Source organism: Nicotiana tomentosiformis, chromosome 1 (assembly GCF_000390325.3).
Source record: "Nicotiana tomentosiformis chromosome 1, ASM39032v3, whole genome shotgun sequence".
NCBI classification, from domain to species: Eukaryota; Viridiplantae; Streptophyta; class Magnoliopsida; order Solanales; family Solanaceae; genus Nicotiana; species Nicotiana tomentosiformis.
Window position 1 is genome coordinate 142,190,079 of NC_090812.1, and position 15,644 is coordinate 142,205,722.

Here is a 15,644-nt window from a genome sequence, read left to right on the forward strand (position 1 = left end):
GGCACCCGAGCTTTCCTTAGTACTCATGAGAAACAAATGGTGAAAACATAAGTTTGGGGGAGAGATGAGGAGTTTGAAAGTGGTATCAAAGAACAAGAATAGAAAAGAAATGAAGAAAAGGAAAGGCAAAGAAAAAGAAAGAAAGAATAAAAGAAAAACCCAAAAAGAAAGTGAATAATGTGAAGTGTTGAAAGGATTCAAAAGAAAGAAAAAGTGCAAAGCATGGAGAAAACAAAGAAGAAGAATATGAATATCATGACCAAGAAAGAGTGATGTCAAGTCTCTCTAGTTCCCCTAAGGAAAAAGAAAATGACTCAAAGAGTCGGCAAAGTATGAGCCAAAAAGAGAAAATGGAGTGCTAAAGGAAAGATGAACCCATTCCATTTTAACATTTCACTCCTTAGTCCAAAAGCCTTAATTACATGCCGAATAAGCCCTACGTGATTTCAAGCGGAGTAAGCTTATATTAGTGGTGATCTACATGAGGGGGAAACATATGGTACTTAGAGCCGTACTTGTGATATTCTATTGAATGTGATGAGCGAACCTTTCACAAATCATTGAATTGAAAGCTACATTCTTGAGTGAGGTGATCTTACAGAGAGTATAAGAGGAGGAGTTTGGGATCCACAGCGACTTACATGAAAGTGCGAACTTCCTTGATGAGTAAAGTCAACTCTTGATGCTCAAGTGTCACATTAGAGCTATTTGTGCTTTAACATTCAAAACATGGCCTTGTTGATAATTCATGAGTGTATGGGTAATTGTTGGTCCCAATTGATGTGTGTTTGATGCAACTTAGGCCAGCTGAAACAGTTATTTTCTTGTGGAGGTGGGAATTACCTTATTTGCTCGAGGACAAGCAAAAGCTTAAGTTTGGGGGACTTGATAAGTAGGGATTTTGACTACTTATTTGCACTCTTTTACTTTAGTTTTAGCTCACAAATGCTTAAAGGTTCTCCCGAAAGCTGATAAAATGTGCTTACTTGCAGGAGCATTGGAAAAAGAGACAAAACGGTGAAATTAAACTCAAGAAGGGGTATTTTTGGACAAGGACTAAAACCAAGAAAAAATAGCAAAGTGCGAACCGCACAATATTGAGTACGGCCGCAGACTATGAAGGACCTCTGACACAATTCCTTTGCAAAGTACGGACCGCACAATTATTGTGCGGCCGCAGAAGATGAGGTTCAGAGAGATGGAGTTCTGAGTCCATGAAGAAGTGCGGACCGCACTATTATTGTGCGGCTACAAAATTCAAGAGTGCAGCTGCACTCAGAGATGTACTGTCCGCAGAAGTCCCTCATGTCAAGATCAAATTCAAGAGTGCGGCCAAACTCAAAAATATGCGGTCCGTAGAATCTGAAGATATGCGGCCGCAACCCAGAATTGTGCGGCCGCAAAAGTCCATCCCGTCAAGCCCAGCTTCAAAGTGCGGACTGCACATAGAATTGTGCGGCCGCAGAACCTCCGCAGGGGCAATTTTGGTCTGATAATTTCAGCTGTGTATAAATAGTTCTTTTTGTCAAATTTAGGTTAAGTTAGAACTCCAGAAAGTAGATAGCCGTTTTTCCTTTACTTCTTTGGGAATCTTTGTATTAGTTTATCATTTTAATATTGGATTTTCATACCTTTATCATCTATTATGAGTTTAATCTTATTTTCTTCCTTAGTTTCTTCATTTTTGCCTATGAGTAGCTAAATCTCTAGTTAGGGTTGTGACCCAACCCTAGTGTGGGTACTTAATGGGTGTTTGATTTAGGGCTTGTTTAAGGTTGGGTGTATGATATTTAGCCTAGTCCTTGCTTGAATTTAGGAATCAATGGTTGCAAACATTGATTCATGCCTAATTGACTTAGTCTCTACTTGAGAAAGAGAGACTAAGTCTAGGCAAACTTGGCTAACAAGAAATTGGGGTGAACTCAAAAAATTGATAGCCCCAATTAAAGGGTTGAATCTAGAGATAGTAAGACCCGACTTGAGAAAGCCAAATTGGGCAACATCACTCTAACTACCGAGAGATATCGAGTGGGTAATTGCGTATTGATTGCTATATTACACCCCGACCAACGAATCATGCCCTAAGGCCCACAAACTATTAGGTAACCACCTAGGTGGAAGTCACAACCCTAGATCTTTTATAAACTTGAAAAAAACACCAAAAATATCGTTCTATAGATTTATATTTACAAACAATAGTATAACTTTTAGAAGTAGAAAGAAACAACCAAGTATGTGGAAGTGCATTTTAGGCACGTCATACACCTAGTCTAAGTATATACCTAATCTAATATAAGATCTCTGAGGAATCGACCCCGACTCAAATTTGGGTAATTATAATTGTATCGACCGCTTCACAATCCTAATCATTGGTGTTAATTTGGGCGACATCACGGTTTCAGATTGAGCAGCTCCATTAGGGTTGGATATCAGTGACTGATTATGAGGCTAGGTTCTCTGAGTTTTCTCACCATGCACTTATGATACTACCTACTGATGCAGAGAAAGTGCAGAGGTTTGTCGCCGGATTGCACTCTGGTATTCAGGCCACCATGGCACGAGAGATGGAGATGAGGACTTCTTACGGGCTAGTTGTAGAGATAGCTCGGGGGATTGAGGGTGTCCGTTAGCGGATCCGTGAGCAGGAAGCGAGGGACAAGCGGTTTCGATATTCGTGAGAGTTCAGTGGTTCCCCGATATTGATACTCAATTTTGCCCTCACCTTTTTTCAAATAGTATATATATTTTTAAAGTGTCAATTTTTCATCATTATTTGATTTACAAGATTTATATATGTACTTTCCATAATGTTCTGCAATTTTTAGAATTTTAAAATTAATTTTCTTGCATTTAAATTTCTTAAATATTATCCCTTTAAATTATCTATGATGAATTAATCATCAAAATTCCACATGTGTGTTTAATAATGTTTTTGCTTCATTTTATATAATTACATCTATATGCGTAATTGCGTTTTAATTATATTATTTGTGCCAAAATAATATTTTATATTTTTATAATGCTACATTATTATTTCCAATTATTTACTGCATAAGTAATATTTTTACTATTTATTAATTACTTTTATAAGTTATTGTTTTTATAAATTTTGTGTATTTAAATTATGGCCCAATTTTAAGCCAATTTCTCACCAAATTTGGCCCAAATCCTTAGCCCAACAGCCCCCAGCCCAAGCCAAACGACCCCTTACTAAACCCGGTCGGTACCCATCTTCATGACTCGCCTTGTTCAATTTTTTAATCCTGGCCGTTGATCTCTCAAGATAAACGACCCTCATTCATTCTCCCTTTTTAATTAGCCCAACCTAGATACCCTAACCCCATTTCCCTAATACCGACGCCCTAAAATATTCTCTACTCTCTCCTCTCAAACCCTTGCCGCCTCACTCAAATCTATTCCAAATCCGATCAAATCATGGATTCTTACTACTATCCTCTTACCTTTTATGGATCATCTTATCATTTCCTACAAAACTGTGGTGTTACATAGTACTTGACAAAATTTTGGCAAGTATCAATCACCAAATCGGGTGCCATCACCTTAAACCTTTGAGATTTAGACGTTATTTCTTCTATATGCACTCACTACCAGGCTATATGGTCCGATCCAGTGAGATTTTCAACCATCTGTGCTTTCTTTTTAAACTTGGGTATACTTGATTTTCTCTTAAATTGATTCTGAATGATTTTGCATGCTTCTATTTCCTTATTTATGTTTGATTAATTATGTTTCCTTATTTGGATGTTCATTTTGGCTACTATATAAACCCTTCCCGCTTTCCCTTTAGACAGACGTAATTTTGACTTCTATTACTCTTACTATATTCTTCTTTCACTCGTTCACTTCTTCTGAGACACTTGAATATTTTCTGGAATCGTTGAGTTCTTGGCCGGCTGAAAGCCAAGGCCATAATACTGTTAAAACGACCTCTTCTGGTGCAAGTACTGCTCGGAGCCTTTCTCGAGGTTCTTGTGAACTCTGAAGCATCGGGAATTTGGGGTTCTCTTTCAATTCCTCCTAGTAGTATTCTAAATTCCTCAGTCTTTTGCTCGTTTAACTTTGCTACCGGTTAGTGTCTTTGACTCTTACAATGTTAACTATTCTCCTTTCTGTTGGTCTATGACATGTGTGTTCTATATGCTAATGTTTTTTAAATTCTGTAAGCATGATTCAGTTTTCCTGCTATTCATGGACCCCTGATATTGTATGCTTTACTACCATTATATTTCTTTTAACAATCCCCTGCAGTTCTATGTTCCTTATTAGTTGAATTCAATAGACTTCAGTATATGTAATATGTTTTCATTATTGGAATAGATTCCAATTTTCTTAAGTACTTCCAGACTAATGTGTGTTCCCTACCTTGTCATGTATTTCCATGTTTGTGCCCTAGACCTTGTTGAGTTCTTCTTGCCCAAATGATAGGTCTCTGGAGCTGTATTGATTAGCTAAAGCATTTTTCCATGCCATTTAAGTTATGTTGCATGTTTGGTTCAGAATGGCTTCTAGGACAAATTGCTATGTTAGTTTCCCTCCGGACTAGGCAATTGGCACGAAAGGTTATGCCTGCCTGTCTCATTCCACATTAAGTGTTATATATTCTCATGAGTTAGGACATTGTTGAGGTTTATGGTAGACCATGCTATTAGTTTGTTGCTATGCATCTCATGGTCCTTTTTATGTGGAATTTTATATCCCTCTAATTATAATTATTTTGAATAAGGCTTACTTGTTTAAAGTCTTTTCTGAGCTATTTTGGTTAATGTCTTGTGCTAAACTTAATTTCTGAGAGCTTAGCATGTGTGTGTTTGTCCTGTTAGCTCAGTAGACTTGCTTCTTAAGCCCTTTGTTTAACCAATCTTGTTCCCTAAGCTTCTAAGAATCATGACCACTGTTAATAGGCTTTAGGACTGTCAATTGGTTATCATGTATGGTTTTCCCCTTTAATCTTGGTATGAGTTTGTGTATGGCCCTGGGTGTGTAGCTGATACATTCTTACTCTGAAACATGTTGGGTCCTGGGTTCACTGTTCGTGTGAAAGGAGAAGCTTGTTGAAGGCCCAGGTGTTACTGGGTTATATTCTTTTGGGCTTGTTCTGTGTATTGGGCATGTAGCCTTTTAATATATAATATTCGCACTTGTATTCATTATTTTGAGGTTTGTAATAATTTGTGAACAAAAACAGATGGGGAGATTAGTAAAAGAGGGTAGGGTACTTTAATTCTCACATAAATGGGCAGAAAGCATGCCTATAGGAGTTATGTGATCTATTCGCTATTTGCTTTTACATGTTTTTAACTTCATGAATAGAAAGCCTGCCTTCACACGCACATACATCACTTAACTTACCAACGCATCCTATTTCAAGTATTTGCCGTACCTGCTTCTACTACTGTGCTTTCTTAGATAGCATGTCTATAGGGCGTAGCAATGCAATATTCTACTTACCTAGGTGCCATGCCTATAGGACTTCGAATTACTAGTCTATCAATTGCCTCAATTATCATTATATTGCTCATCTAGATACCATGCTTATAGGTTTAATAATCAATCTGCTTCCCATATCGTTTGTACTGCTTCGTTTATATCGCATGCCTATAGGGTTAAGACTATATAAAATCAATTGCCAACTATTAGATGTCATGCTTCTACGACACTGTCACCTGCCTAAGAAACTCGTGTATAAAATCAGCTCTAGTAATTCATGATTCTGGGGTCGTTTCACTGCCTTTTGCGCGAACAAAATAGAAATCATGCCTATAGTTTTATAATCTACAAATCTGTTGTTGTACATTGCTAAAAAATCAAAATCATTTATAAACCATGCCTATAGGATTTATAACGATTCAATATGTTCGTACATTAGCCTATAAATACAGCTTTACCTAGTTGATACTGGACTCTAAGTCTTAAGTTCGAAATGTTCTACCTCTTAATCTGAAAATCCGTCTGCGTGCTTCTTTGTTTATGTATGGAGGCTAACATGAGCCACTCTTTGCTATTATGTGTAGTCCTATTTGTTTTGTATGCACGATTAGTTTTATCATTTTGATCAACCTAAGTAAGTCTAGAACCACCCAAATAGAGGTCTAAAGCTCCTGGACCCAAGGCATGGAACGGGTAGTGCACACATAGGACACGACTTAGAATTGAATTAGAACGCTTTAGGTAAACAACTTCAACATAGTAATCGGGTAGCAGAAGATGATAGTCTGTGCCCGCTAAATAATATGAGCAATTTATATCTAAAAGGAGTTGCGAAGTATTATTTATGTTGCACGATGTGATCCTTTATGCTAAACAACGTAGGACCCCCCTCATTTATATACTTGCTATTCACACTTAGTCATTTAATATAGACCATTGTAGTTGTATCCTTGTAGTCCTTAAGATTTGCACCAATTCTCATTGTGTTATAATGAAACTCTTCGACTTTTATATTTCTTTATTTATCTGATCACCTAGACTAATTACGTAATCCACCTAGTCTTAAGTTCATCCGGGACCCACAATTATGGACCTCAAAGAGTGCCTAACACCTTCTCTTCGAGGTAATTTGAGCCCTTACGCTATCTTTGGTGGCGTTGACTAGTCAAATAGAGTTATTTGCATAATAGGTACCCTAACGCTCCAAAAAACCGTTAGGTGGTGACTCTTCTCTTTTAATACACTCCCTTAAAAGAGTTGTCACATGTCAAAGCTCGATTTCGCGAGAAAAAGGGGCGAGACACCCGACTTGGGGCAGAGGTCAGTTCATGAGGGGTCAGTCCAGCAGGCCCTATTATCCAAAATCGCCACCTCCTCGGGGTGCTCCAGTGCGACCTTATTGTAGTGCTATGCTGGAGAGTTCTTACCACCCACCAGCTATTCAGGGTTCCCCTAGTGGGTATTCAGGTCATCAGGGCTAGACTTCAGGTCAGAAGTCCATCGTACTGCAGGGTTGTTCCGAGTGTGGGGATCTAAGTCATGATTGGAGGTTCTGCCCCAGGCTTTGGGTTAGGCTAGTGCAGTAGGGTCAGCAGCCTATGATTATTGCACCAGTTGCTCCACCAGCCGTCCGGCCACCCAGAGGCATAGGGCAGGTGTGTAGGGGTCGTCCTAGAGGTGGAGGCCAGTCAGGTGGGGGCCAGCCAGGTTGCGGTCCAGCCAGGTTCTATGCTTTCCCCGCCAAACCAGATGTAGTGGCCTCAAATGTGGTGATCACATGTATTATTTCTGTTTGCGGTAGAGAGACCTTAGTATTATTTGATCCAGGGTCTACATATTCTTATATTGCATCTCTATTTTCCCATTTCCTGGGTGTTTCTCGTGAGTCCTTGGGTACTCCTGTTTATGTGTCCACTCCGGTGGGCAATTCTGTTGTTGTAGACCGGATCTACCGGTCCTGCACTGTTACTTTTTATGGTTATGAGACTAGAGCGGATCTTTTACTTCTTGATATGATCAACTTTGAGATCATCCTGGGCATGGACTGGCTATCCCTATATCATGCCATCCTAGATTGCCATGCTAAGACTATTACTTTGGCGATGTCGGAGTTGCCTAGATTGGAGTGGAAGGGTTCGTCTGCCGGTATATATGGCCGGGTTATTTCCTTTATGAAGGCTCGACACATTGCCGAGAAGGGTTGTTTGGCTTACTTGTCCTATGTTCGGGACACTACTGCAGAGACTCCAAAAATTGGTTCAATGCCCGTAGTCCGAGAGTTCTCTGATGCATTTCCTTCTGATCTTCCAAGCATACCACCAGACCGTGATATTGATTTCTGTATTGATTTTACCCCAGGTACCCAGCCTATATCTATTCCACCATACCGTATGGCTCCGAAAGAATTGAAGGAGTTGAAGGAATAACTTGAGGAGTTGTTAGCAAAGGGGTTCGTCAGGCCGAGTGTGTCGCCTTGGGGCGCACCGGTATTATTTGTGAAGAATAAAGATGGGACTTTGCAGGAGTGTATTGATTATCGTAAATTGGAAAAAGTTACCATTAAGAATAAGTACCTGTTTCCGCGCATTGATGATTTGTTTGACCAGTTGCAGGGTGCCAGAGTGTTCTTTAAGATCCACTTGAGATTGAGGTACCTTTAATTGAAGATTCGGGTTTCTGATGTTCCGAAGGTTACTTTCCATAATAGATATGGCCATTATTAGTTTCTGGTGAAGTCCTTCGGTTTGACTAATTCCTCGGCGGTGTTTATGGATCTGATAAACTGGGTATTCATGCCATATATTGATTCATTTGTCATTGTCTTTATTGATGACATTTTGATCTACTCAAGTAGTATGGAGGACCACGAGCAGCATTTGAGAGTGGTGCTTCAGACGTTGTGGGAGCAGAAGCTATATGCTAAGTTCTCCAAGTGTGAGTTTTGATAAACTCTGTAGCATTCTTGGGGTTTCCTGGGCAATTCAGAATTGGCACCGTCCCACTTCAACGACCGAGATCAGGAGTTTTCTGGGGTTAGCAGGTTATTATCGTCGGTTCATGGAGGGATTTTCATCTATAGCAGCACCTTTGACTAGATTGACCCAAAAGGGTGCTCCATTCTGATGGTCCGATGATTGTGAGATGAGCTTTCATAAGCTCAAGACAACATTGACTTTAGTGCCGGTATTAGTGTTGCCTTCCGTTTCAAGGATGTATATAGTGTATTGCGACGCTTCACGCATTGGCCTGGGTTGTGTATTGGTGAAGGAGGGGCGAGTTATTGCTTATCCCTCACGTTAGCTGAAGCTCTACGAGAAAAATTACCTAGTACATGATTTGGAGTTAGCTGCGATTGTTCATGCTCTTAAAGTTTGAGGCATTATCTTTATGGGGTGTCTTGTGAGGTTTACACTGATCATCGCAGTTTGTAGCATTTATTCAAGCAGAGGGAACTAAATTTGAGGCAGCGCAAATGGTTGGAGTTATTGAAAGATTATGATATTACTATTATTTACCATCCGGGCAAAGCGAATGTGGTTGCAGATGCCTTGGGCATGTTAAATATGAGCATCAAAGGCCAGGTGGCCTACTTCAGCAGATGATTATACCGAAGTGGAAATATGAGCGCATTACTATGTACTTCGTAGTTGTGTTGCCGCGAACCTTGCGAAAGTTTGATGTAGTTTGGGTCATTGTCGACAGGTTGCCCAAGTCGGCGCACTTCATTCCGGTTATGACCACGTATACTTTAGAGAGGTTGGACCAGATTTATATTCAGTAGATAGTTTGGTTGTATGATGTGCCAATTTCCATCATATCAGATAGGGGCCCTCAGTTTACTTTTCATTTCTGGAGAACAGTACATAGTGAATTGGGGACCCGTGTAGAGCTCAGCACAACATTTCATCCGCAGACCGACGGGCAGTCAGAGCAGACAGTTCAGATCTTGGAGGATATGCTCAGGGCATGTGTGATTGACTTCGGAGTGTCAGTGGGATCTTTTCTTGCCTTTGGCCGAGTTTTTCTTATAACAACAGTGACCAATCCAGCATCGAGATGGCTCCATTTGAGGTTTTATATGGTCGGCGATGTCGTTTGCCCATCGGATAGTTTGATCCCGGCGAGGCTAAGTTATATGGTACTGAGTTAGTGAATGATGCCTTGGAAAAGGTGAAGTTGATTCAGAAACGACTTCGTACAGCACAGTCCAGACAGAAGAGTTACGCGGATCAGAAGGCGCGTGATTTATCATTTATGGTGGGTGATAAAGTTCTCCTGAAGATTTTGCCGATGAAAGGAATCATGAGATTCGTGAAAAAAGGCAAGTTGAGTCCAAGGTTTATAGGCCCATTTGAGGTGTTGAGACGAGTTGGGTAGGTTGCTTACGAGCTTGCCTTGCCTCCTAGTCTATCGGGAGTTCATCCGATTTTCCATGTGTCTATGCTTCGGAAATATCATGTCGACCTGCCGCATGTGTTAGATTTCAGCATTATTTAGCTAGACGAGAGCTTGGGTTATGAGGAAAAGCTAGTTGCCATTGTTGATAGGCAGGTTCGCCAATTGAGGTCCAAGAAGATTTCTGTGGTAAAGGTTCAGTGGAGGGGCCAACCAGTCGAGGAAGCGACTTAGAAGACCGAAGAGGACATGCAGAGTAGATATCCATACTTATTCAACACTCCATGTATGATTCTAAACCCGTTCGAGGACGAACGTTTGTTTAAGAGGTGAAAAATGTAACAACCCAACCGGTCATTTTACCTTCTAGAACTTAGTTCTCCTAAATAAAACTCCATGTATGTGATTTTAATATTTTATGACTTGCGGGGATGGTTAGTTCCGGATTTGGAAGGGTTCGGATTGAAATCGGAACACTTGGTTCCTTAGTTGGCTTTAAAAGGGCTAAGTTTGACTTCGGTCAACATTTTGAGAAAACGATCCCGGAATAAAGATTTGACGGTTCCAATAGGTTCGTATGATGATTTTGGACTTGTGCGTATGTTCTAATCGGGTTTCGGACAACCCGAGAGCGTTTCGGCGTTTAATAGTGAAAGTTAATTATTTGAAGGTTTTAAAGTTATTCAAATTTGTTTTGGAGTAGGTTTTGGAGTAATTGAGGTCCGTTCGGCATTCCGGGCCTGGGAATAGTTCCGTATTGTGATTTAAGACTTGCATGCAAAATTTGGTGTCATTCCGAGTAGTGTAAGTATGTTTTGACGCGTTCGGAGTAAGGTGAAAGAATTTGAAAATTTTAAGTTGAATCGATTTGGACTAGGGTATGATTCTTAGTTTTGATGTTGTTTTATGCATTCCAAGAGTTCGAACGAGTCCATTTTATGATTTCAAACTTGTTGGTATGTTCGGACGGGTCCCCGGGGGCCTCGGGAGTTAATCGGACGTGGCTCAGACCAAGTTGGAACTTGGGAGCAACAACTGAAGCTCCCAGTTTCTGGTGTAACCGCACATGCACATGGACAGCCGTAGGTGCGAGTTCGCGGAAGCGATCAAGAAGGGGTTTGCCAGGGACCGCAAAAGCGGGGAAATGGACCGCTCGTGCGAAGGTGCAGGTGCGAGGAAAGCAGTGCAGAAGCGGACAGGGGTCGCAGGTACGACGCACGCACCGCAGAAGCGGTCTCGCAGAAACGAGCAACTGGTCACAGAAGTGAGGGAGCCAACTAGGGGAAGGACCGCATCTGCGAGGTCCTTTCTGCAGATGCAGTGGTTAAGCCGCATATGCGGAAATCACAGAAGGCAGAACCTTCATTTAAGTCAGGGTTGAGTATTGTTGACCCATTTTCTCCATTCTTGGGCGATTTTTGAGCTTCTTGAGAGGAGTATTTAAACTAGAAACTTGGAGGTAAGTTAATTATACCCATTATAAGTTAAATACATAGATTATTGGTAGATTATAACATGTAAATTGTGGAAATCAAGGGTTTACATGAAAAACCTAGGTTTTGATAAAAAATGAGTTTTTAACCACGAAAATAGTTATGGAATGGGATGCAAAATGTCTATTTGAGTTTTTAAGGTTATGGGCGACGATTTCCTCCTAAAATTTTCGGAATCTAGGCACGTGAGCCCGGGGTGAATTTTAGGAATTTTACCAATTTGGGTTGGTTAAATAATCTAATAATTTAATTTCGAATTATTGAGCATGTATTTATTAAATTATATAATACTTTCCTAGTTTCTGATGTTTCGGCACCAAATTAAGGCTTTAACGCAAAGTTAGGATCGGTAAGTGAACTTTGAGACGAGGTAAGTCTCTTGTCTAACCTTGTAAGAGAGAATTTACCCCATAGGTATTGTAAATAAATATTTGCTTCTAATTGTGGGGGTTACGTACGTATGAGGTGACGAGAATCCATGCGTGGCTACTATTATGCTATTGTTTGGGCAGTCTTTAGGACCCAATTTATGAACTATTTGGAATCTTTACAACATACTTGTTAATTTAAATGTCTAAATTATGTTGACAATTGTTGGAGGTATTGTGGGAGGTCATTAATGAAATTTTTATTATTTATGTATAAAATCTCATTAATATTTAAGTTAAATGCTTATAAAAATATCTTCCTCTTCTTGTGGAGCGGGACGAACGCCTCTGCATTAGATAGATGCATCTATGGTTCGTATCGCTCGACCCTCGGCATCGTACATATTATTCTGGATTGGGCCGTACGACCTCATCATAAATCATGCTTAATAATAAAAATTACTCGGTGTGTTGATATTCATTTTATTGTAGCTTGTGAAGGTGGTTGATTGATTGGAAATTAACAAATTGCTAAAGAATTAATTATTTTTGCCTGCTAACGAGATATTATTATTGACCGCATCAATTGTGTTTATTTAAGTACTTCTATCTTAATATTATTAACTCATAGTGAGTATAGAAGTCGGTCTCTCGTCACTACTTCTTCGAGATTAGACTTGATACTTACTGGGTACACGTTGTTTACGTACTAATGCTACACTTGCTGCACTTTTTGTAAAGGGTCTGAGATAGGTACTTCAGGCGGTCTTACCGGTGTGCACCCACGCGATCCCGAGGCCTTGTGGTGGGCTGCTTCTCCTGAGCCGTTCCGCAGCATCTAGTGTCTCCCTTTGCATTTGTATTTTGTCTATTTTATATTCGGACAGTATTTTGGATTTTATATAAATCTACTAGATGCTCATACTCTTGTGACATCGGGTCTTGATACACACACTAATAGAAGTATGGTTTTGAATTATCACTTTGGTTTTATGTACTTAAACCTTTAATTTTCTTAAATCTTCAAATTAAGGAAAGTTTTATCAGTCGAAAATTTATATAAAGAGAGAAAAATTGTTAAATTGATTAGTTGGCTTGCCTAGCAGCGATGTTGGGCGTCATCACGACCTACATGTGAATTTGGATCGTGGCAATACCATTTTCTTTCCATTAGCCTTTTCATCGAGAAGTACACTTTTAGTTTTTTCCACTATTTAGCTTTTTATTTCAGTTGTTGGAATCGTACTTTTAAGTAATTAAAATATGTTAAAAATTTATGATGCATTGACTTAAACTTATGGCTTCGCACTCTGTAATTACTATTTTTTTTCTTTTCTTATCCATACTCTTATGCAATTGTTATTTGTGCTCCCTTGGGTGTATTGCAGGGGCCTGCAAGATTTAACTATCTGTTATATCGAAAAAGGGAATTAAATTTCAACGGAGAATTTCTGACAAGTACGTTGTGAACTCTGTTCGTAATTATTTTTGTATCATATCTTTCTGTAATCTAAGCCTCTTTGGAGTTAGGATATAATGGAGGCTAATAATATTGAAAGTGCTCTATACTCGCTGACCGATTAGCTATCGACAAACTTTTTATATCTCTTGGATTTGCATCTTTTTTTTTTATTTTTTGTACCCTTTCTCTAAAGTAAAGGTTTATATGAGGACTAAGTAATACGGCAGTCATAAAAAAAAGATAAAGAAAATTTTAAGAATCACAAGTGTTCTCAAGACATATATGGCCAAAGGTCTAGAATGCAATTTTATTATAGCACCTGAGTTTAGCTCTTCATCAAAAAACTATTTCGTTATACTTTTTCATTAATTCTCAGCATTTTCACTATCAATTTGGTGAAGAGCACATGTTAACTGCTCTTCATGCTACGTTGTCCAAAGTTGCGAAGGAGTATTGTTGTTTGTCCTTGTTCACTTACGAGGGATCTCTATATGTATTGTTAATTCTTTTTGTTGTTACTTTTATATAAACTTATATGCTTAATAACACTTTTATCTTTTCTCTTATATCCGTTACTATATGAATCACATCATGGTGTGTGCACCAAGTGGTGACAGTACCTACTTGACTTTTTAGTCACTGTTCAGGTGTTTCGCTTTGTATTCATTATTCAGCTGTTTCTCTTTGTATTCACTATTCAGGTGTTTGGCTTGGTTACCGTTGTGACATTGACATTTTCGCTCTTGCATATGATTTTCCCCAGAAAGCCTAAAGTGTAGTACATAGACATTATCCATGGATTATTAGATTTTAATTTTGATGTAATTTTCACTTTGGTTCTTTCTTTTCACTATTTCTTGAATTAGTTTTTTATTTTTATGTCAAACCAAAACTACTTTAAAATTTATTCAACAGCTCGAGGGTATACTATTACTCAACATGTTATATTCTATTATCTTTTGTTTCATTTACTTGCCTTTTATCTTATAAATTTCTATTTATCATATGGTTAGAATAAAAGTCTCTACCGTTGTTGTTATAATAATAATAATTATTATTATTATTATTATTATTATAATAATTATAATTATAATTATTATTATTATGATAAGCATTAGATGTGTGATATCTGATGACTATAACGTAGCTGCATTTGTGGAAAAAATAAATAAACGTAGGAAATAGAAGAGGCAGTGTCAACGTATTAAAAGAAGATAGATGGGAAAAACAAATGGATAAATAAAATCAATGAATACTTTTATATTTGTTTACCCGAAAAATGAATAGAGTTGAATTTATACGTAGTTCTAAGGATACGTGGTATAACTTGGAACAAATCGGAAAGTAAGTAGAAATATGTCGAATATTGACTGTAACGAATGAAATACGAACCAAATTGAATAGAAAGCGGTCTTATGAACAAGCAAGATGAATCAATGTATAAATCTCACAAAAGGATAATATATACTGTGTATTTCTCTGCAAATAGTAATATCTGAATATGAGAGTGTATGAATGTCTTCATGTTCTTCTACAGAAATAGTAGCTATTCCTCTTATAGTGGAGGGATCCTACTTTAGATATAATTAAAAATAAATAGTGGGAATCCCATGATAAATTAGCTTTTCCCTAATTCCCACTGAGATTCTCTCCCTTAGTGCGGCTGTAACGGCTCTTGTCTCTTGGCTCGATCTTGGTCGGATTTGGTATTGGTCGATTTCCAGATTTAGAGCTCGAAATTAACTCGAGCTCGATATTGACTCGAGCTCGATATTGACTCGGGGCTCGGTATCGACTCGAGCCCGATATTGGTCGGTCTCTGGTTCTTAAGCTCGATGACACCGCTTCACACCATAGTTCGATTTGGACTCGAGCTTGGTAATGACTTCGAGCTCGGTATTTGATCGGTCCCCGAAACTTGAGCTCGGTAACCTGGCTTCAGATCTCACTTTGATATTATGAAGATGACTTTCGGTCCATTATGTTCCAATCCTGATTAGTCATTCGAAGGTCTAAATCGGTTTTGACCGTATACAAATAGTTCTCTCATTTCTCGAAAAGAATGTGGTGAGAAACGACATGATTTTCCAACGGCATGACTAGATATACACTGACGTTTGCATCGAAACCGACCGTGACGTACGTGATAATTGTCCCGTCGGTTCAGTTACCAAAGCATTAAATGTATGTCAGAAGATGGTCGACCACTGCTGATATTGAATCGTCATTACCAATTCTATAAATAGCTCCTCTCTTCACCATTTTTTACTTTCAAATCTCTAATTGCCAGATCTACTAAGTTCTTGTTGTATCTTCTGAGTTCTTCATCTGCAAATCTGTGATTCTTACTTACAAAATCTCTCTTTAAAACACCAAATCTTTGTCATCTCTTTCTATTTTAAATCTTCACATCTACATGGCGAAAACTTCAAAAACTGTTCCCCAAAAAGAAAGTGCTTCTTCTTCGCGTCCTGCCGA

General features: G+C 38.8%; 1 protein-coding gene across 1 annotated transcript; it reads left to right on the forward strand.

The window, feature by feature from the left end:
* Positions 1-7,046: 7,046 nt before the first annotated feature.
* LOC138910743 (uncharacterized) lies at positions 7,047-13,938 on the forward strand. Its single transcript, XM_070201887.1, has 2 exons — positions 7,047-7,806; positions 13,868-13,938. The coding sequence occupies exons 1-2, from the start codon at positions 7,047-7,049 to the stop codon at positions 13,936-13,938; spliced, it is 831 nt and encodes a 276-aa protein (XP_070057988.1).
* The last annotated feature ends 1,706 nt before the right edge of the window (positions 13,939-15,644 follow it).